General features: G+C 42.9%; 1 protein-coding gene across 1 annotated transcript; it reads right to left on the bottom strand.

The window, feature by feature from the left end:
* Positions 1-1,316: 1,316 nt before the first annotated feature.
* Positions 1,317-18,622, bottom strand: gdpd5a (glycerophosphodiester phosphodiesterase domain containing 5a). The gene is made up of 16 exons (XM_083685729.1): positions 18,542-18,622; positions 13,888-14,062; positions 8,867-8,970; positions 8,524-8,617; positions 8,338-8,397; positions 7,937-8,035; positions 7,706-7,799; positions 7,402-7,547; positions 5,695-5,777; positions 4,779-4,929; positions 4,355-4,576; positions 3,983-4,128; positions 3,567-3,714; positions 3,093-3,175; positions 1,869-1,981; positions 1,317-1,759 (listed from the first exon to the last, which is right to left on the bottom strand). Exons 2-16 carry the CDS (start codon positions 14,002-14,004, stop codon positions 1,668-1,670), a joined length of 1,752 nt encoding a protein of 583 aa, XP_083541855.1. The 5' UTR covers positions 14,005-14,062; positions 18,542-18,622; the 3' UTR covers positions 1,317-1,667.
* Between the last annotated feature and the right edge of the window lie 2,782 nt (positions 18,623-21,404).

Below are 21,404 nucleotides of genomic sequence, written 5' to 3'. Positions count from 1 at the left end.
ATCCAAGGCGGAAGGCAGTCTGGAGGTTTTTCCATAGAGTGTTAAAGGCATTTACAAGCTGCACTACCTGTGGTTCCCAGCGACACTAGATTCACCCGTCGCTGCTCTGATCGATGGAGCTCTTGACTCCCTAACCCTCATTCTGACATAGAGCCATCTGTTATTGAGCCGTCTATACTTTCAAATATATTTTGTTCAAATATCCTAATATCATTACATCCAATAGCCAAAATGTCTATTAAATTATATATTGGTAATAAACCATTAATTTACTTTATGGCTGGTGTCCTGTTTCTCTTTAATTACAGTGTCATTTATACTAAAATATAGATTATGTCTTTACAACACTATCATCTATACTTAGATAGCGTCCTCCACAATCATTTGTGAAATGTTAAGATTGTAAATAAGATAAGCTCATATCCTCCACAATCATATTTGAAAATGTTCGCCAGATTGAGAATCCATGTAATACTGCTCGCTATGCTAACACTAGGCTACTATGGTAAATGCTTCATAGATGGTGTCACTACTGGTAACTGGTAATTAAGAAATTATAATTTGTGGGTGAACTATCCCTTTAAACATTAAGTATTGCACTATAAGGTAAAAAAAAAAAAACGTAAATTACATATGTACTTTACTGACCAAGAAAATTACACAACGGGTAACATCCACAGTTTTATTTCAAACTGGGCTCTGGTCCACATACTGTACCTAAATACTAATATGAGGAGTTATGCCTTGTAACAATTTACACACTGAAACACACTGCCTCTGCATTATATGTCTCAACCAACTAGAAACTATACAAAAAGGCAGCCACGTGAAGGTTGGGGAAACATGATAAGAATATCAGCTAAAGTGAACCAATCATGGCATGACAGAAAACAGGCAGAGAAAACAAGATTGGAACATGGACTACAGTATCATGACTATGAATGCCCTACAACCTTCTGAAACCCCAATGCAAAAACAGAGGAAGTAAATTGAAAATGTCACTCACACATTGATAGGAGAATTCAGTCTTATAATATCATATGATTCAGAATTCGAAACCACGAAAATCCTCTCAGAGGGAAAATTAAAAACAACTGGAAAAACAACTCATATTTACAATATGTACAATTCAGAGCAAGACACTTCCTCTGCTTTGTAAACAAAGCAATCTTGTGACACCAGAATCTCACTCATTCGTCGACTTAACAATTCCCCAAAGTTGGCCTTCATTCACTAAACAGGAGCCCCATCCAATCGAGCTGCGCATAGCCACTGGTTATCCTCCCCCTCCCCCTCCCCCTCCCTCCCACCTGTGTACCAATTTTGAAGTTCCTCCTTTAAATGACACCTCGCATTTGTGTACTATAGTTAGTCAAGTTCAAATGATGACAGATTCTTCCTCAGTTGGGTTCGCCCCCTTCTAGGCCACAATTGTCCAGGTGTAATGGCCTGGGTACAAGGTTATAAACAAAGTAACACAGTAAAAAAAAAAAAACATCCCATCCTCCATCGGTTGAAAAACAACTTCTTAAAAGGTCACTCAAGCAGGCAGGTCAATAGTCTTAAAAACGTTCAACTTAAAAACATTCAAAATCCAAAGTTCCAGGACGTCGGCGTAAATGTCCCAGTTTAGCTGAGTGCACTGTAATTGTAGCAGTTTGTTGTGGTCAGCGGGTGATGCTGCCATGATGAGAGTAGGTGGCATAGCCATTCTCCGGGTATAGAGACAGCTCATCAGTACTGCTAGCCCCGTTTATGTCTAAAAGAAAAAGAGGGCAGAAAAAAACTGTTAAACTATAACCTCCTTCTCCCTCTTTTCCATTTCATACATTTTCTATTGCATTCATTTGATTTAGTTGATTTTGCACCTGTAAATATGAGCTTCTCCTTCATGATGTTGATATCGCGGCTGGGTCTGCGCACCATGGCGCTCAGCATGATCTGCTCTGGGTTGTAGCTGTGCATTTCACTCATCCTCCACCTGAGAAACACCATGCCATCAAACACACAGAGAAACCGCCATGGCTATATTTTAAGTAACTGCTACTATGTCCCCCTCAGCAAGACACATTTACTATTGATAGAGTTACATGATCATAAAAACTAAAAATAAGAGTGTGAGAGTTTAACTATCAGACACAACACAGGTTTATAGGGTAGTAAATAAATTAGAGGTGAGGTTTTTAAATTCAAATGGTGCTTTCCAGCACTGTTCGAGCAAATACAGTATGGTGGATGTGTAACCAGGCCAGCACAGTACAGCTGAGCTTAGCTTGGTTCAGCTTAGTAGTGTGAAAAGGGTACTAGTGAAGACATTGACCAAGTGAGCATAGAAACATACTGAAAGTGAGGATGATGGAATTGAGTACATGGGAACTGGCTTAAGAGACAAGAAAAGCACAAGTCAGACAAAAAACAAGGAAGCAGCATGGGCCAGGGGAGTCACCCCAGTTACCTGATCAGGTGATAGCTGACAGATGCCACAGCATAGAAAGGTTGCATGCAGATCAGACAGAGCAGAGGACAAAACAGGCCAAAGATTTAGAGAGAAGGAAGGAGACAGAGAAAAAGAGGAAGAGATGGACAGAGACAGTGAGAGGGGAATAAGATAGCAAAGTGGAGAAGAGAGAGAGAGAGAGAGAGAGAGAGAGAGAGAGAGAGAGAGAGAGAGGGAGAGAGAGAGAGAGATAGAGAGAGAGAGATAGAGAGACATGGCAGTGAGAGGGAAAGAGCAAAACGGTTAGTTTAGAGCAGGATGTGCAGCAATAAGCTCAGAAAAGGTCAGATCAAGCTCAGACCCACACAGGCCTCTACATTTACATAACATGATAAACACTGATAAACATGGTACAAGTGACTAGACAGTGGTTACAGATAAACACATCTGCTGTGTGTGCACAACAGCATCCAACAGAGATCAACAACATATAGAGCTGCACAATTGTGATAAGATATTACTGCACGTGTGTATGTGTGTGTGTGTGTGTGTGTGTGTGTGTGTGTGTGTGTGTGTGTGTATGAGGGTGGCCCATTCCTTAACTATCCACTTCTATCATATGATCATAATCAATAAGTAATTTTTTTGTACTTACTTTTGTAAAGTGAATATTCCTATAACTATGGCGATGGAGACTAGATCTGATGTGATCCAGACCAAGCAGTATTCATCTGGGCTCTGGAACAGAACAAGAGTTTGTGATGTGAGAACCAACATCCACCACTAGATGTCAGCGTGACCACATACATAAGTCCCATATGATTCCCTGAAAACAACACGAGGAGGATCACGACATGAATGAACGAAGAGACAGCTGCTCACTAGTTGAGTTTTGTGTCCTTGTCTCAAGCTGTGTCCTTGGGTTTGTCTTGTTGGACTGTAGTCTCTTGCTGTGCCCAAGTCTGCTGCTGTGTTCCCATGCCTTTCACAGTGCCCTTGCCCCCTGCGTCCTGCTGTGGCCTCCACATTCTGTTCTCTCTCCTGCTGTCTTCATTCTCTGTGTGTGCCCTTGAATGTGTGCTGTGCTGTGCCAGGTGGGAGAGGGCAGTGCCCAGACGAAGCTGCTTACCATGAGCCAGATGGGGTAAGGCACCTTTCGGAGAACCTGGGGAGCGTCGGAGAGGACAGAAGGCACCCCGCTGCACCACAGCAGAGAGTAGAGCCAGGGCTCGTTCACTGGGTACAGGGTCACACTTATGTTGTTTGCCAGATACTCCCTAAGAGAAACAGTGATATGACAAGTTAAGTGTTTGTTCCTTAAACTGCCCAACATGGCTCTGACTCACTCAATACATCGTGTCTTGCAGTTTGTTGACAACTTATCCTAATAGAGGCCAAAGGAGAATACGAGACAAACATAACACAACGCTTGCTTGGGGTTTTGGAGCTTTTTTTTTTTTTGGAGCTGGCATTTATAAATGAAGAAGATGTGAGTGACCTGACATGAAATCCATCAATGTTGAGGAGCTGAGTGTGAGGTCTTACTGGATTTCCTGGTTGCTGGCCTGGCTGTAGCGGAGAGTGAGACTGGTGATGCCTTTATGCTTGAGTTCCTCCACGGACAGCTTTTCCATGGAGGTCTGCTGCAACCCTCGGACCCTCCCCCTGTCTGTGTCAGGGGTCCACAACACCTGCAGAATCACACAGCCCAAGTTAATGGATTGCATTATGCTGTTTCATCCACACTTGAAACACACAAAAAAATTGACACAAAAAAAGCCAATGATCCACAGAAGGACTGAATCAAAACTCTGTCCTGGAGATATTGGGAGAGGAACACTTATACTTAAAACATTGATTTTCAGGAGGGGGTCTTTTAAGGTATCAGGTGGGATAGAAAGACAGAGTCCTGCTCACCCTCTTCTGGGATATCCCAGACCTCTGGACAGCCCATAGGGTGTCCATGATCCAGGTCCTGTAGTGCGGGTGCTCTTGGGGAGGTCTGTGGAGGTTGAGCAGGGCTGAGCGGTTGGCTCTGGCTGCCAGACGCAGCATCTCCACCAGGCTGCACACCGTCTGGTTCCCTATCCGACTACGGTCTCTCCCGGTCAGAGACGAGACTGTCCAGTAGGGGTCGCTCTGGAGAGAGAGATAAAAAGAGAGGAGGAGCATTGAGCTTTTGAAGTGGTGGTGTAAATTGGTGCTTAATTCTAGAAATCAGCTTGGTGTGGAGAAGAGGTGAGAAGGGGGGAGACAAAGTAAGAGAGAGTAAGGGAGTTAGAGTGTAAAAGACACTCAAGCACACTCTGAGAGAAAGAGGGAGAGAGGCGGGATGACATACCTCCAAAAACCACAGCCCTGCATTGAGAGACCGAATCTCTGTCCAGTTGAAGAGAGAGGCGTCGTCATACTGCCGGACTGGAAAGACCTTACTGACGTCCGTGGTCCTCCTCAGGGTGCGGTCCCGCATCAGGAAGGGTACCCCGTCGAGACTGGAGGAGTGGGTTGGAAAGGGCGTCAATCAATGACACCCACCCCACTTACACATGAGGTGGTCGTCGTTTGTGGCTCAGTTGGTAGAGCATGGCTTTGACAACGCTTAGGTTGAGGGTTCGATTCCCGCTGGGACCACATATACTGAAAAACGTATGCACTCACTGCAATGTAAGTCACTTTTGATGAAAGCGTCAGCTAAATGGCATATATATGATATTACACGTCATTCACTGTTTACATATCCAAAGCATACATTTCTGTAGCAATGTAGTAGTACAAAAATGGTTCAGTAAAATAGTTGAGCTCATAAGATAGTCAACGAATGGATCTGAGATGAAAACTGTCTTTATAAGCTGAAGCTACCTATTAATAGCAGGGGGCAGAATGAGACTGTTTCCAAGCCTCATACAGTACATGCTGAGAGCGTTGCTATGCTGGAGTGTAGGAGGTTGTTGGCTTGTAGAAGGATTGTGCTGCATTAGGGCCAACTTTAGAATCAGCATCTAGCATTCAATCCAGTTACAATTCAACGGTTTTGTTATCCCTCAAGAATAAAATTGACAATTGTTTTCAGTTTCACCTCCACCACCACCACCACCACCACCACCACCACCAACAACAACAACAACAACAACAACAACAACAACAACAACAACAACTACTACTATCGCAAGTAAACCTCACTCACTACAGCATGTAATGACGGGCTAAACTGACAATCAATCAACACTATGTCATGTAGAGGGTGCACGGTGGATTACCTGACGGTCACATCAGCCTCCAGGGAGCTGACCCCCTGCTGCAGGGCCTTGTTAAAGGACATGAGGGTGTTCTCTGGAGCCATCTACAAAGAGAGAGAGGTGGACAGGATGTATTGTAGATCAGCATGGGTTATAAGGGCTGATATAGTGGGTAAATGACCTAGTGGTGGTGGGATGGACAATTATTTCAGGTTTTTCCAGACATAGATAATACAGTTGAAGGTGGCTTCGTACAAGTGAAGAGGTTGAAGCCATTGATCTCCTTAGACATAAAACAAACAGATAATTTTTTTTACTGTGGCTCAGTTGGTAGAGCATGGCGCTAATAACACTTAGGTTGTTTGGTTCGATTCCCACTGGGACCATATATACTGAAAAATGTATGCACTCACTGCAATGTAAGTCGCTTTGGATAAAAGCGTCAGCTAAATGACAGATATATATACACTCACCGGACACTTTATTAGGTACACCTTGCTAGTACTGGGTTGGACCCCCTTTTGTAGCCCATCTGCTTCAAGGTTCGACGTGTTGTGTGTTCAGAGATGGTCTTCTGCATACCTTGGTTGTAACGAGTGGTTATTTGAGTTACTGTTGCTTTTCTATCATCTCGAACCCGTCTGGCCATTTTCCTCTGACCTCTGGCATCAACAAGGCATTTTCTCCCAGAGAACTGCCGCTCACTGGATATTTTCTCTTTTTCGGACCATTCTCTGTAAACCCTAGAGATGGTTGTGCATGAAAATCCCAGTAGATCAGCAGTTTCTGAAATACTCAGACCAGCCCGTCTGGCACCAACAACCATGCCACGTTCAAAGTCACTTAAATCACCTTTCTTCCCCATTCTGATGCTCGGTTTGAACTTCAGCAGGTCGTCATGACCATGTCTACATGCCTAAATGCATTGAGTTGCTGCCATGTGATTGGCTGATTAGATACTTGCGTTACAGAGCAGTTGAACAGGTGTACCTAATAAAGTGGCCGGTGAGTGTATACCATGATGACAGCCTACGACCCACTCTCTGTGATGAGAACAAAAGACATCCACACCGTATGATCAGAAATCGAACCCACAGTTACAATGACAGAGAAGCAATGAACTCAAGTACAACACATATTGATTCTTTAAGTCCCCTTGAGCAAAGAGGTCCTTCTCTAAGTTCGTAGAATAAAACCCACAGAAAAACAGGCACATCACAGAAAAACAGCCATGGGAGAGTTATGGCTTTTCTAACGTCCTTAGAGAGGCAACTTGAGTGTTTCTCTCATCCCTCCTGTCACACAGCTACAGTACATTAGCCACATTAGTATGAATCAATATAGGTGTTTTTGGAGGGTAGGCATAGCCTCTGGGCTATGGTGTACATTTGTTTACGGCGGGTGGTGTGGAACACAAGCTGTGACGGGACAGTTGTAGTCATTTAGTCATTTAGTTGTCATTTACTACAGCATCTGCCATCTGACTAATCACTGGAGTTAGGCCTACGTAATGCAATTTTGTTCTTCAGCTTGCGCCAGGCACGTCACCAGATCAGACGGCTTGACATTCAGCGTGAACACACATTCCAGCAAGCTGAGATTGCAGTCCTGGTAGCATTTTTTACAAAGACAATTGTCTCAAAGAGCTTTAAAACAGGAACAATACAAACAACATAAACAAAAAATACAATACAAACAATATTAATTCACACCGAACAAATGACTCACCATGGGGGCTCCCCGCCGGCCTATGATGTCAGGTCGAGGTTTGAGGCTGCTGCTGTCCATGATGCATGGGGAGGAGATGGCGAGGGGCGCCATATAGAGAGCCAGCAGCACACCCAGGTAGACCAGCAGCACGGTCATCTGGAACCCTGGGAAGGAGGAGGACCATCAGTTCACACACATCTTTGTCTGAGTTCCCATGCAGTTCCTATAGTGTCCACTATCAATTACTTCAATGGTTAAGATTGAGAAAAAAATGGCAGCCTGCACTAGGAATACAGTGACAGCTGATCAAAGGCACACTTACTTGATTTCTCTGAACGGATCACATGTCCAGCAACCAGCCAGCCCAGTGCTGTGACTGCAGCAAGAGCTCCTATGTGCAGGAAAGGCCCTGTGGACTGGGTTTCAAAACAAAAACAGGACATAGTTTTATAACCCACAGTTTGATCAATGCACACATGGATATCTGCCAAGAGAAACACTGGCAGCTGTGTTGTTGTATTGTGAGATGAAAAGTCACAAGAGTCATAAAAACCTGTAGAGATATGAGGATGATGTCCCATTCGTCCCTCCACACGTCATCGATGGAGACCACACCAGTGACAGTTGTGAGCAATGCAGCAAGCACACCAATCTGTAGAAACAAAAACACACCCACACATGCACAAATGCGTGCACGCACACACAGGCAAACACAGGCAAACACACACACACACACACACACACACACACACACACACACACACACACACACACTGGTGTCACAGATAGTCTAGACTCTAGACCAAGGTCTTTGAGGAGCAAATTAATCATTAAGACTATCCTGCTAGACATAATATCTCACTACACAAGACAGGTTAGTTCCGGTTCAATGTTTATTTATTCATTTATTTATTCTAGTTGTTCATCTGAAAGGTCAGAACTTCCATTGCGTACCTTGTGGATCCAATAGAGGTTCAGCTGCTGCCCCAGTGAAATATGAAAAAATGCTAAAATCTGAAAAATAAACAGAGCCACAGGCAATTACGTTTAGTCTAAACTGAACAACTGTAACATATCAATTATGTATAGGTTATTTTATATAATATATGTATATGGTATTATAGCCATGGGGAAGCTCACCATTAGAAATGTAATATAACTGAAGCCAACGGCCGTGGTTGCGAGAATGGGGACAGTCCCGTCCCTCCATTGCCCAGAGCGGTTGTATAGTAACCTATGAGATATGAGGGAAGTCGGTGATTGCAAGATGCCCTTCTAAATTAATATTTTTTATATACATTTTTTGACAATGTGACCTGACTATTGAACAACTACAACTCCTACTTATGAGATATTCCAATATTTATTCCAGTAATTTCTCCTTAAAATCTGTTCAAATACTGTAAGACACTATTAAGGGGGACAGAGGTAAAAAGTAAACTCACATTTCCTCTGGTAATGCATACAGTAAAGTCACACTCACCAGTTGAACTCGTTGTATTCATTGTGAGCCTCCAACCAGAAGTAAGCCCAGAAGAGGAGCAGGAGGAAGGAGCTGCATAGGATGGTGAACCATGCAACCTCCCACTGTTGAACATACAAAGACAAAACAAACATATGATGAGACATCTGTTTCGGTATAATGTTTCCCGACTTTAAGCCCAAACGCACATTAATAATGTATCAAACCTAGGAGCAAAACTCACGGCACCTCTTAATACAAACACAAGTTAAAATGGGGTCATTGTCTTGACCAAAATGCAGAAGAACATTCACATGACAGAACCATTTAACCTAGTCTCCATCCTCTGGCTTGACTTCTAGGGTATTGGGCAAGGTTTATGCAGATTACAAGGACACTTCCCCCTTCAGTAGTTAACAGGATTAGAGGTGATGCTGATGGGAGGTAAGGCCCTGTTGACCACTGATCAGCTTTACACCACACCGTGCATCACCACATCCACCATCCACCAGACGACCGGCTCATTGTGATGCAAGGAATGGAATCAGGAATGGTATCAAACAGGTGTGTTTGATAACATTCCTCAGTCTGTTCCATGCATTACAATGAGCCCTTCCTCCGATTTCTACCTCCACCAGCCTCCTCTGACATCCACTAGTCTATTTTTAGAGGCCTGGGGATAAGGAGACGTCTGTAGACGCGTCGTTAAAGTGAAGAGCAAATCAGCCAATTAATGGTTCAGACTGCTCTCTGAGAAAAGGTGACCAAGAGGTCTCACCTTATCACATGGTACTTTTTTCAGCCAGAGTTACCTCCACAATGCTTCATAGCTTGACCTGTGTGTGTGTGCATGTGTGTGTGTGTAGACAAAGCTGGCTGGCAACGCTGTCTCCTAGGCGACAACACAGTTGAGGTGGCTGCTACAGTATAGGAAACAAAGTGTGATTCTAGTCTTTACCAAGCTGATGGGAGCTATGTAAATGACAGTGGGGGAGGAGAAGGGGGCTTGTTCCTGCCTCTGTGACATCCTGTGGGGGGCCGTCTCTAACTGGTTTAGAGGGGGTAGTGAAAGTACAGTAGGTGAAGGGCAACAGGCACAGCAGAGAGAAGTAGGAGAATCTGACACCTGCTCAAGGACAGTCAGAGCAATGTCTCCACAGGGTATTGTTATCTGGATAAAGGCTGTTGGGACAAAATGGTATTGTAATTATTTGGGGATTTAAGACTTCAACAGAGCAGACTTCAACTTGAGACTTTTTTCAATTAACTGATCTAATCACCTTTATTCCCATATGAATGAGACAGTGGTATTCACCTTGAAGGATATGTTGTTGCAGATATGATGTCAAGAACATTGTTGTGGGTGATCGCACCCTCTCATTGCAAAACTAGAACTAAATGATACAGCAAGCAGAGATATTCAAAACAGTAGTTCCCATCCCCAGGAGATCGCAGGGTATCATTGATGGTGATGAGAGAATGGGTCTAGCCAGTGATAGTGGTACTTCACACTGAGCTTCAACGACCATCTGTGGTTTATAAATAGAGGGATGAGGAGGATCAGAGTTAACTCTCTTAAGTTTCACTGCAAACACTCCCCTGCTGGGCAAACAACACTAAACTGGAAATGAGTTTACTATACCACCACAAATTACACACTACTGTACATTCAGAACTCAAAATGTTCAAATCATGTAGTCAATTGTATGTGTTAAATTTCCAAAAAGTGGTCCTCCAGTGTGTGTGTGTGTGTGTGTGTGTGTGTGTGTGTGTGTGTGTGTGTGGAGGGGGTGGGACGACAGTGATGACGATTGGCTTCTAGAGTAGACAACTCATTCATTTTCAAGAAGCAGATGACGTCTCATACACGTCCCTGCAATCCAATCACAGCCTTCACAGCAGCCATACAGCCACACAGGCTTTGCCTTCTCCGTCTCCACAGCCTTCTAATAATAACCGCGTTGCTTCCTGCCATCTATTGAGAACGCTGATGAATCAGTATGAGTCCGCTGAGTCAGCCATGTACTGTTGCTACCACTTCTGGCAAACCCCCTCTGACAGATACAGTAGATCACAATTCTGTATGATGAGGACAATGTGCACATACCCTAAGGTGAATTATCAGATGAATGTACCACATTCAAATATGTACATTAAAGACAAGGCTCTATGTTATATGTTCTTCAATGATAACCTATGAAGTTGAACAAGTTTGAACAAGCAAGAAATGTAACTTCTAGCTATGCTCTTCAGCATGCTGTACATTGTTTAATGGTGTGCTACTGTTCAGCAAAACAGTTTCTAGGTCATTTAGGTATTCTCTAGGGTTGAAGGACCAAGATAATCCACTTCTGAGAGGACATTACGCAAAGATACACACAACACAGAGGGTCAGCTCAGGACTAGGAAGGAATCTACCATCATCATATTCAATATTCCAATCAATTAAGCTCAAAATTAAATTAAATTCAAAATTCCAATCAATTCAAGGCTAAACATTAGCTTCAGGAGAGAGTTTTGTTTGTGAATCCTGTTAGTGTATATTTCATGTGTGTGTGTGTGTGTGTGTGTGTGTGTGTGTCTGTGCATCGTGCGTGCATGCGTGTGTATGAGTGAGTGACTGCAGTCTGCTTTGTAACTGAAGAGAGGGAAAGCAGCTGTGTGTGTGTGTGTGTGTGTGTGTGTGTGTGTGTGTGTGTGTGTGTGTGTGTGTGTGTGTGTGTGTGTGTGTGGGGAAAGCAGCTGTGTGCTGTGTATTTTTCCTCTGGGTCAGCACTTCATTAGTGCCAGCTGACACATTCCGGGCCGACCCACCGGGTCTTTGTATTCAAATGACCACTACAGCAGGAGTGGGCCTGATAGTCCATTGTACATCATACACAGCTGGCTGTCTGAGGAGATAGCACAATTATAACTAACCTCCTCTAACTTCAAAAATTGCTAGTTGCCACCATGAACCTAATACTTTTCAGTTAATGTGGTTACTTTTCATACAGTCCACTACTGACCTTGGTAAAATGGTAATCACATAAATGACATCATGTTTTTCTGGTAACCCATTATTTTACAGCCCGGTATGAAGCAGGTACTGTACTTACTTATAAAGGAGTCGGTAAAAGTGCAATAATTACCTATTAATTGCATATTAATTGCCCTCAGGCACCAGGCACCACTATGTGCCAATTAGGTAATGGGGTAAGTACCAGAAAGTACGCCTTGTTACCACATACAGTAGTTACCAAATTGTTTCTTAGCAAATACTGGGTAAATACCAGCCAAAACGCGGCTGTAATCTGTGCAGAGTAATGTGTTAGTGGGGGTTCAAGGCAGTGGATAACTCAAGCCTATTTGTTTTTGTTGAGTTATCTGGCTGTAGCTGTCTGGCTGTAGCTTTGTGTTGTGTATGGAGAGGCCTGACCTATTTTCTGAGCCTTCAGAATCAGACAAATGGAAAATTGTTCAATTATTCCTGAGGTGTGATCAGGTTTCAATGCAGGCTCGGCAGGACTCTGTGTCCCAACCCTTTACAAGGAGAACACACTGACCTGTATACCATTGTACACTATTCAGTCTCCACTCTTTTCCGCATTCTGTGATGAAACAAATTGGTTACATGTACAGTACAGTGATAAAACCACCGGATGCTTTTATAGTGCTGTTTAATGTTAAACCAGATAAATGAGCGTAAACAGTGTATTAATGAATACGTAGCATATTGTCTAAAAGCCAGAGGTCCTATAACGCTGACTGTCAGGTCACTCTTTTCAGTCACGTTTCCTTTCAGTTTTCCTTTTTCAGCAGGTGTTATGTCTTCTGGCTATGTTTTGCTTACAAACAAGCCTCTGCCGCAGCCATAATCCCACTAACAAATGAATGGAAAACCATTTGTCACCCATACCCATATTCTGAATACAGCAGTTCTTACATAAACAGGTCACTCTAGTACAGTCTTAAACGCCAGTTGCTACCTTTGGACCAACCATGCTTCAAAGACCTGCTCTCATGCCAGTATCCTAAAATACAAGTAAAGCAAATGTGAAACTGTCCACTGGTTGCTGCTTGTCAAATATATACTCCAAAAAGCCTCTGTTTAGACTGATATCTGCCATGCTCATCATTCTTATTCCCAAACAGATAGTCCCTCACTGTTCTAATGTCAGACCAGAACCATGACCTACACATGGAGTCATTCCCAAACTCAGTCAAATATTCCAGACAGTGTGTTATTGTTGAACTAAATCATGCAATCAGCAATGTTGTTGTTAATGAGAGGCTGAAAAACGGGCTAGCCCACTTTTGCCAGATCCATTACACAGACACAGACAGACACAGACACAGACACAGACACAGACACAGACACAGACACAGACACACACACACACACACACACACACACACACACACACACACACACACACACACACACACACACACACACACACACACAATAGTGGGTAGCTATGATTGAGTATTAATCCCTATATTGGTAATTCATGATTACCTTTACAATTGTGTGGTGTCATGCTGCTCAGTAAATGTCAAAGGAGGAAAAACAAAGTGCTTTCAATTGAGCTCTAAGCCTCATTAGTAATACTGGCTTCCCGGCAAAGCATGAGCTCAGACTCCCTGTTTGGGCTTCTATCCATGTGGGTGAATGATATTATTGCTTAGAGTTTGACAAGTGCATCTACAGGTATGCCTATGACAAAATGTGGTTGATTTCTCTCAGTTTTTACTTTTTAAAGGAGCACCGGTTTATCTCAGTTTGTTACGCTTGAGTGAAAAGGGGCATCAATCAGTTTGTCACCTTCCAAATTTCCTTCGGAATTTGATACCGCAGCTTTCCCTCAGTCTGAGGAGAGGTTTCTCTCACTCTCTCTCTCCCCCACTGTGTGTAATAATAGGTCATTGTGTCATCATCAATGAGTCCAGGTATTCTACTAGCTAGAGCAGGCAGGTTAACGCAAAGTCGAGCAAATCCAGCTCAGACATCACATCCATCACTTGTGCACAGAACATCCTGTGAAAGTCCTGTCTCTCACCTTGCTGCTTCCGTCAAGGGAGCGCTGGTAGCGTTTCCAGCGGCACCCATAGATCCCAGTCACGAAGGACAAACACAGCTGCTTCTCATAGACCTGTAAGGGTTGGTGCTTCACCATGCTCCTTCAGCCTCGGCTCGCCACCGGTCCGCTAGCATCCCACACTGAACAGGGAACCCTGGGAAAGTACACATTGAAAACATTCATAAACACATTCACACTAACTCAAGACAAAAGCCTGACAGGAAAGTGAATCTATTAAATTCAGCTTGACATCAAAGAAATACTCAATGCCCTGGTCAAATTGGGAGGAGTCAGGCTGATATCAAGGCAGATGGCATTGGATCGGTGGCTCTGCCAGGTTTGACCACAAAGCCTCCAACCAGTCTATGATTAATGCATTTGGCAATGAACACATTTCACAGTGGCCATTAAAGGACTGTCGGAGAGGCTTGTGCACCTCCCACTCGCCTCTGGCTGGACAAAATATTGGTTGTCTAGGTAGCATGTAAAAATGCCTTGGCAAAGAAAGTTGTTTTTCATGCCCCTCTGGTGGAGATGGTATCCTTTCCTCCTTTTGACACTAGAGTCACTGTCCATCCTTTCACATTCTTTTCATTTTCTGTCTTTTGCAGATTGTCTTAGCCAGAGCAGAAAACTGTTCAGCAGTTTCACCTTGAGAATCAAGTCAAAACAATTGTTCTTAGGCATGAAAGAGTTTTTTTCTTGGAATTTTACAGAATAGAAAAATGGTAAACTGTTCACAATAGTTACTTTATAGTCAACACAGTATGAACTAGTGACCTTGTGGTATTTTTTTCAAACTGCTGAGGGTGCTGCCAAAGTAGCAGAACACTCTTAGATGAATAGCCTGTAAACCGGTGGCAGTTACAGTACACAAACGGCAGTAAAATATTTACAAGCTATGATGTAAAGAAACCAGAGAGGTGCCCTGAAATAGCAGTTAAAACTTAATGTCAAACACAATGTTCACACAAATGATGAATATGAAGTTATGGAAGTCCAGTGCAGCTTTCCAAATGTGGCCCTCCTCTAAATGTGATCTATTCAACATAAAATGTGTGGCTGGAATAGAAATCGAACATCTGCAGGGTTTAAACTATCTTCAATATACATAGATTAAGTCATATTTTAGGTCTCTCAGGGGATTGGAGGGACATATTGTTTGTAAATCACTGGTGACCTAAATCTATAGAACAGCATTCAGAGAGAGGAAATTGTTAAGCATCAACATCAGATCTGATGTTCAATCGCTGGTTTTCATTGTTTTATTTGTATGGGAACTCCCCAGTTCAGGGGAGAGCTTTCCTGAAGCCAGAGGAGACCTATCCCACAGCGTCCCACCAGTGGGAATGTTGGCACCCTGCCAGAGTACACATCCCAGACAAGCCCCCAGGAGAGGGTCAAACATGGCTGCCATCACAAGCCAAAGATTTTACCCAGGTCACCCTTTTGACACACTGTTTTTTTTTGTGTTGGACAAGCAATCTGATGACAGGCTAAATGTTTGTGCAGCTAGGCTGTACTATTGTTCACATGATGAACACAAAAGTGAAGGCCCTCATTTTTCTTCTGAATGGTTCTCAAATAGACAAAGAGATAACAGGTGAATTCAGCAGCTTAAGGGTTGGCGTGTCAGCTGAAAACACTCAGAACTTTCAAACACTAAAACTGTCCTTGATAGAAAATACACTTTTTGATGAAATAATCATACTCTGGAGTGAAGCTGGTTCAGGCAGGAAAATCTTGTTGATGTGTTGATCAGCTGACAGCCAGTTGGCATGGAGAAGTCAGCGTCAGCTGAGCACACACCAATCAGACACAACTAAACACTTCCTACTTTATTATGGCGGTCTATTTAAATAGACCAGATCAACACACACCATCTCCACACACCACTGTGAGTATATGCTGTTGCTGCTGAAAGTGACGCGCTTAGTGCTGTTTCCCTTTTTTCTGCCCACCTCCACCCCAGCCTCCACCCCAGCCTCCACCTGCGTGGTTCTTTTTCACTCTGTCAGCGGGGAATTCAGGATATTCATCTCTGCCCATAGTTTGGCTCTGATTATGTTAATAGTTGAGTGCATTCCTCAGACAGAGAGTACTCTGAAATGCAGAACCTTAATGGCAAGACCAAACATATTGTCATTTATTTTCCTGACTGAACCTTATTTCAAACACCATTGAGGCTTTAACATATCACATAAATGCTGTTATAACAAAGCCTTTAGAAGACATTTTTTACACCCGGAAATGATTCCAGTCAAGCTTGAGAGAACTTCACTGCAGGGAGTTTCATAACTGGCGCCTTCGCTACAGAGGAAGTAGCCAATAGGGCAAAAAGAGAATCAAAACAACCAGAAGTATGACAGAGGACAGGGTGGTGTATCACAAAACAACTGGCACATCACAGAGAGGCACAGGGAGGGGTGTCGTCCCCTTTCATCTGGAAATAAGTTGCTCAATGAGTGCAACAGTTGCAGCTGGGAGTTTCAGTTTAATTAATTGGCAAGTCACACATCTCAATGTCCACTAGTTGGAGGGGTGACACACGCTGTATGTGACGATATACACTGTAAGTCATCCTTCAATCAATAGGACTATCATTTGTCACTGTCTAGCACCACTGGGGTCGTTTTTATTCCCTGTCTCACCTGTGGGAAGGTCTGCATGGTTTTCTGTCTGCTGCCTTGAGTGTCTCCAACATCTGTTGTTTAACAACATCCTTGCAACTTGTAATAACCATGCTGGTGAGCCACCCAACCTGCCCCCAAAATGTCCTGTGGTTGAGTCCTTCAAAAGCTTCTTCAACTGCTTCTTCAATTTATGGCCAGAGGGATTGTACTGGTACTAGAGGGGGTGGACTTCCTGTTCAGGTTTCATTTGAACTTTAGGTCTGTGTGCCCTAACCCTAACCCTAATACTAAACCCTAGTGAAGCTACTGTAACCAGCAGGGTTTGAACCAGGGACCTCCATCGCATGGATGCCACAGTTGAAGGCAGGGTTACCTCATCATGAGAGCATGATTCCAAAACACCTCCACTGCACTACCACAACTACCTGGGAGGACCACTCTGGAACTCTTACTTCCCTGCCAGTTGGTTCTTCTAGGACCGGCCTCTCAAGAGGGGATAGAGCAGTGAACAGTGTGAAACTTGTAAGTATTATTAGAATTATGAAACCATGGTTATTCATAGAGTAATCCATTGAGTCTCTGCCATGTATCTCCTAAAATTAGCCCTATATATCGGTCATTGTCACTTACTTCCAGACTTCTCTATCATTCATGAAAAATATATGTGCCTGCATTATTCATTCGTTGATCTCTCAATGTATTCGCCAAACCATAGAATTTTCAATCTAGCTATGTTCTCATTAGCAAGGGATCAAAGGGAAGGACAATAAGGACATTTACTGATACTGCAGTCACTGTTTAAACCAGTTGGTTTAGCTATGGCCATGCAAGTCAAATCAATCATATTAAGTGTCTTTTGCTAGAAATAGCCTCAAGAGATAATTGCTGACCCTTTGTTTATGACCTGAATTTATCAGGTGGTGGGCACTGTGACTTTCAAATGAGACACGGCTAAATGAGTTATGCGTAATCAGTAGCACAGCTGTTCAATATTCTCTTGCCCTGCAATTGATCATTGATGCAGAGTCTGCCAGGTAACAGCCTAATCATTTATTAATTCAAGATGATTCAGACCTACCAGATAATAAGCCCATGACGTAATATGAACAGAGCTGAATATTATTGTTCCAGAGGTAGTGTCTTTCTACTCAACTGGTACTTGAGGTCAAAGTATATCTTAAGTATATCCTCACACATCCCATACTCTCCAGACAAGGGACTTAGGTAGGCAATGTTGGCTGGGTCAGAGAGACTATATATCTGCAGCCAAGAGATGTTTAATCTATTAACTCCCACTCTCAATCATGAGTCATCATGATGTAGGCTACACAACAACCCTATAGCCAATGGCAAATATCCCTTCAGTGATGTGCCATGTTTACATTCAGCCCTCTCTTCAACCTCCAACATGGTGGTGATATGGTAGACCAGGAGATAGGACTGACTGTAGAAAACAGTATAATCAGTAGTAACATGTTATTACTCTGCTGTACTACTGTGCTACACTGTCATTGCAGGAAATGTGTCCATAAAATAGTGATTGCATTTCATTTCTAGGAATTACCCTTTGGCTACAAATTAACCAATACTCCAGTAAATGTACTTCTATTAATGTTCTAGGCCTAATCAATAAATTAAAAATAAAAACTTTGTTAAAACCTACTTTTATAGCTCTTCTCAAGAAATGATGTGGGAGCACTGATGGTGGTGGTGGTGGTGTTGGTGACGATGAAGATGATGATGAAGATGATGATGATGATAATGTGCTATGAATAACTCCACTTGAAACAAGATCAGACACTAACCTGATCTACTAAAGTGTGCCAATCACATTTGACCTCAAATAATCTATAAAAATTAGCAAACAGATTTTCAAAAGTGTCTATCAAGGCTCTATCGCAATGATCGCCGGTAAACAAAACTGTTTATGTGACAGTGACAGCGGTAGTTGGATTATATGAAATTTAATCCGTTCATTTGCGCACAATGTAAACACTCACCTTCCCTCCACGATTGCGTACGTATCTTCTCCACAACACAGATACAACGGCTAGCAGACACGGCTATATTCCCAGGGCACAAACCAATTTTGACGCCGTTATGAAGTTAGTGCGTGGATTGTCCGAGATCGATTGAATAGACAAAGTTTGGTTTGGGATTAGTTCGGAAAACCATCTAAACACCAACACCAGACTACAACCTCCAAGGATGATATTCATGCAATAGTGTCCAAACTGACATTTTCTTAAAATTGACTCAACGGATTGTGACTCGCCGAGGGTTTACACTTCGTAGAACAGGAGAGAACCTTAATCCCTCCGACACCGTGTGGGTGGAGCTGCCGTAGGCTATATCCTTTGCCCCGCACTGGTTAGTAGAGGACGTTCTACGCAAGTGATTGACATCATCGGCCGGTGTTGGATAGGTAAATAACGATCGATCATCACAGCATACGTATGGTACAATACATGCTCCAATCAGGGAGGAGAGAAAACATCAAAACAAACACTGAAGAAATGTTAAGAATGTATCCATTGTTTTACTCAGAGGATCATAGACTTTATCTTTATTTCACTTCATGATGTGTGATGCCATTTAGAATGGTGTGTCCTCCATGTTTAGGCCCTATATGACACCAAGATGACTGGGCCACTATAACAAAGGCCACACATATCACCACCACTGCTGATAGCACCAGCGAATGACATCCACCAGATCTATTCCAGGCAGTCCGGTCAAAGATTAACTCCTGGCTTGGGAGGTGATTGCGTCAACTCCAACTAATCTCGTGCAACCTACAGTACCAGTGGAGTTAATTTACTTCAACAAAGATGACCAGAGGCGGTCACTTTCTGCAAGTGCCATACTGTAGCCCTGTGAAGTGAACATCTATTAGCTTAGACCTGAATGAAACAACAATTATTAACAATGAATTATGAATGACTGGCAAAAATCGGAGGACGGGCTCATTCCTCATGCATCTCTCCAGTGGAGGCTACGGATAGCCATGAGGGGTGTCATACGAACAATTATTGGCACATAATTGTTTGTATGACATATCATATTTTGTGTGCAGTCCATTATGTGTTCCACTCAGTTGATCCATATTCTAGAAGTTTTGTCGAGTACAGTGGTCATACAAATTATGTTTAGCCTTGGAAAATATTTTGTGTACAGTCCATTATGTGTCCGCTATACAGTGGAGCAAGGGTAATTTTGATATTAGAAGAATTATAAACCCTTAAAAACACAAATAATACATTAAAAGGATTATATGTTTATTCCCAGGTATAGTTACATATAATCTGTGGTTCCTTTATCCATATTTAGCATTTCTAAACGCTTAAACAAGTTTAACGTGGGCGCTTTTATTTTGAAGAAAACGCCCATTTACTTTGGCCGGAGGTTGGTGGACGGAGTTCCACTATTGGAGCTCAGAGAACACAGATGCACATAGCGGGGCCCAATTTGCTTGTGCAAAATAGAGTTTCGATGACATGCAATGCATTTTCAGACTGTTTACAACAATTATGAAAATTATTATTATTATTATTATTATTATTATTATTATTATTATTATTATTTTTATTTACAGTATTCTGAGTTGTAAGGTATGTTTACTCAATCAAATTGGGGCCAGTGTTGTCATAGAGTTGGGATGAGAGCACAGTGCAGTGTGCAGTGCATATTAAGATCCAATTTGTTTCCTCGTGCTATTTTCTGGTGCATACAAAATTAAAGTTATGCTGTACATTCAAATACTTTATAAAACTCTGAATACTGCAAAGTGGAACACACAACTACAGTAAACGCAATCGAGCTCTGTTGAATATTCTCAAACTCTTGGCAACCCCTGGTGGTGAATTATCAACGGTTCCTCTCAAACGATCTTTCTGCTATAAGAACACATTCTTGAGAAATGTTCCGTTTCAGCCAGCAGAGGGCACCCTTGCTTCCTGTATCTTACTCAAGGGCCTCTCTCTCGCTCTCTTATGCTCAGAATGGCCTACCAGGAGGTTTTTATACAATCTGTATACCACAAAATCTATTAATGAGTGCCAGGCAGTTAACTTCTAGATTTTGCAAATCACATCGACAGAGGTTTGGCCAGCACATTTATAAGTGAAGAGAGATGGTAAGCCCCCAAACCCCTGCCCGATTACTGCGCTCTTCCACCTCGGCTGGCCACCTGGCCCCGCCGCCTCTACGTGGATACAGCAGCCGCACTACTCGGTCACGGCTTTTCACTGTCCTGGCGCCCCGCTGGTGGAACAAGCTTCCCACTGCTGTCATGACTGCAGAGTCACTTCCTATCTTCTGCTGTACATTGAAGACCCATCTCTTCAAACTATATCTTAACTGTTCCTCCTAAAGACCTCTTCATCCTCACTACCCCACTGTACAAGTTTCTCTCCTGTAAAAAAAAAAAAATACAATAAAAAACAACAACTTCCTTCTTCTAGCATTGTGACTGCCAATAGCTCCTTTTTCTTATGATGACTGATGGATAGATGATTCACTTACTTAAACAAATGTATTTGTTATAAGTCGCTTTGGATAAAGGCGTCTGCTAAATGCCATAAATGTAAATGTAATGTCTTCAATCTACGGTGGAAGATAGGAAGTGACTCTGCAGTCCTGACAGCAGTGGGAAGCTCGTTCCCCCAGCGGGGCGCCAGGACCGTGAAAAGCCGAAACTGAGTAGCGCGGCTGCTCAAGGTTGCATCAGCCTGAGCACCATGACTTAACCCCTTAAACTCCATGCCCTATTTGACTAATTTCCGCCTAAAAAACATAACCAAACTAAGCTGCTTATGACATTCGAAATATGATGATCAGATGCAAAAGCAGATAAAGTAAACA

Source organism: Argentina silus (assembly GCF_951799395.1).
Source record: "Argentina silus genome assembly, chromosome: 2".
NCBI lineage: Eukaryota > Metazoa > Chordata > Actinopteri > Argentiniformes > Argentinidae > Argentina > Argentina silus.
This window is presented reverse-complemented; position numbering and strand designations above follow the sequence as displayed.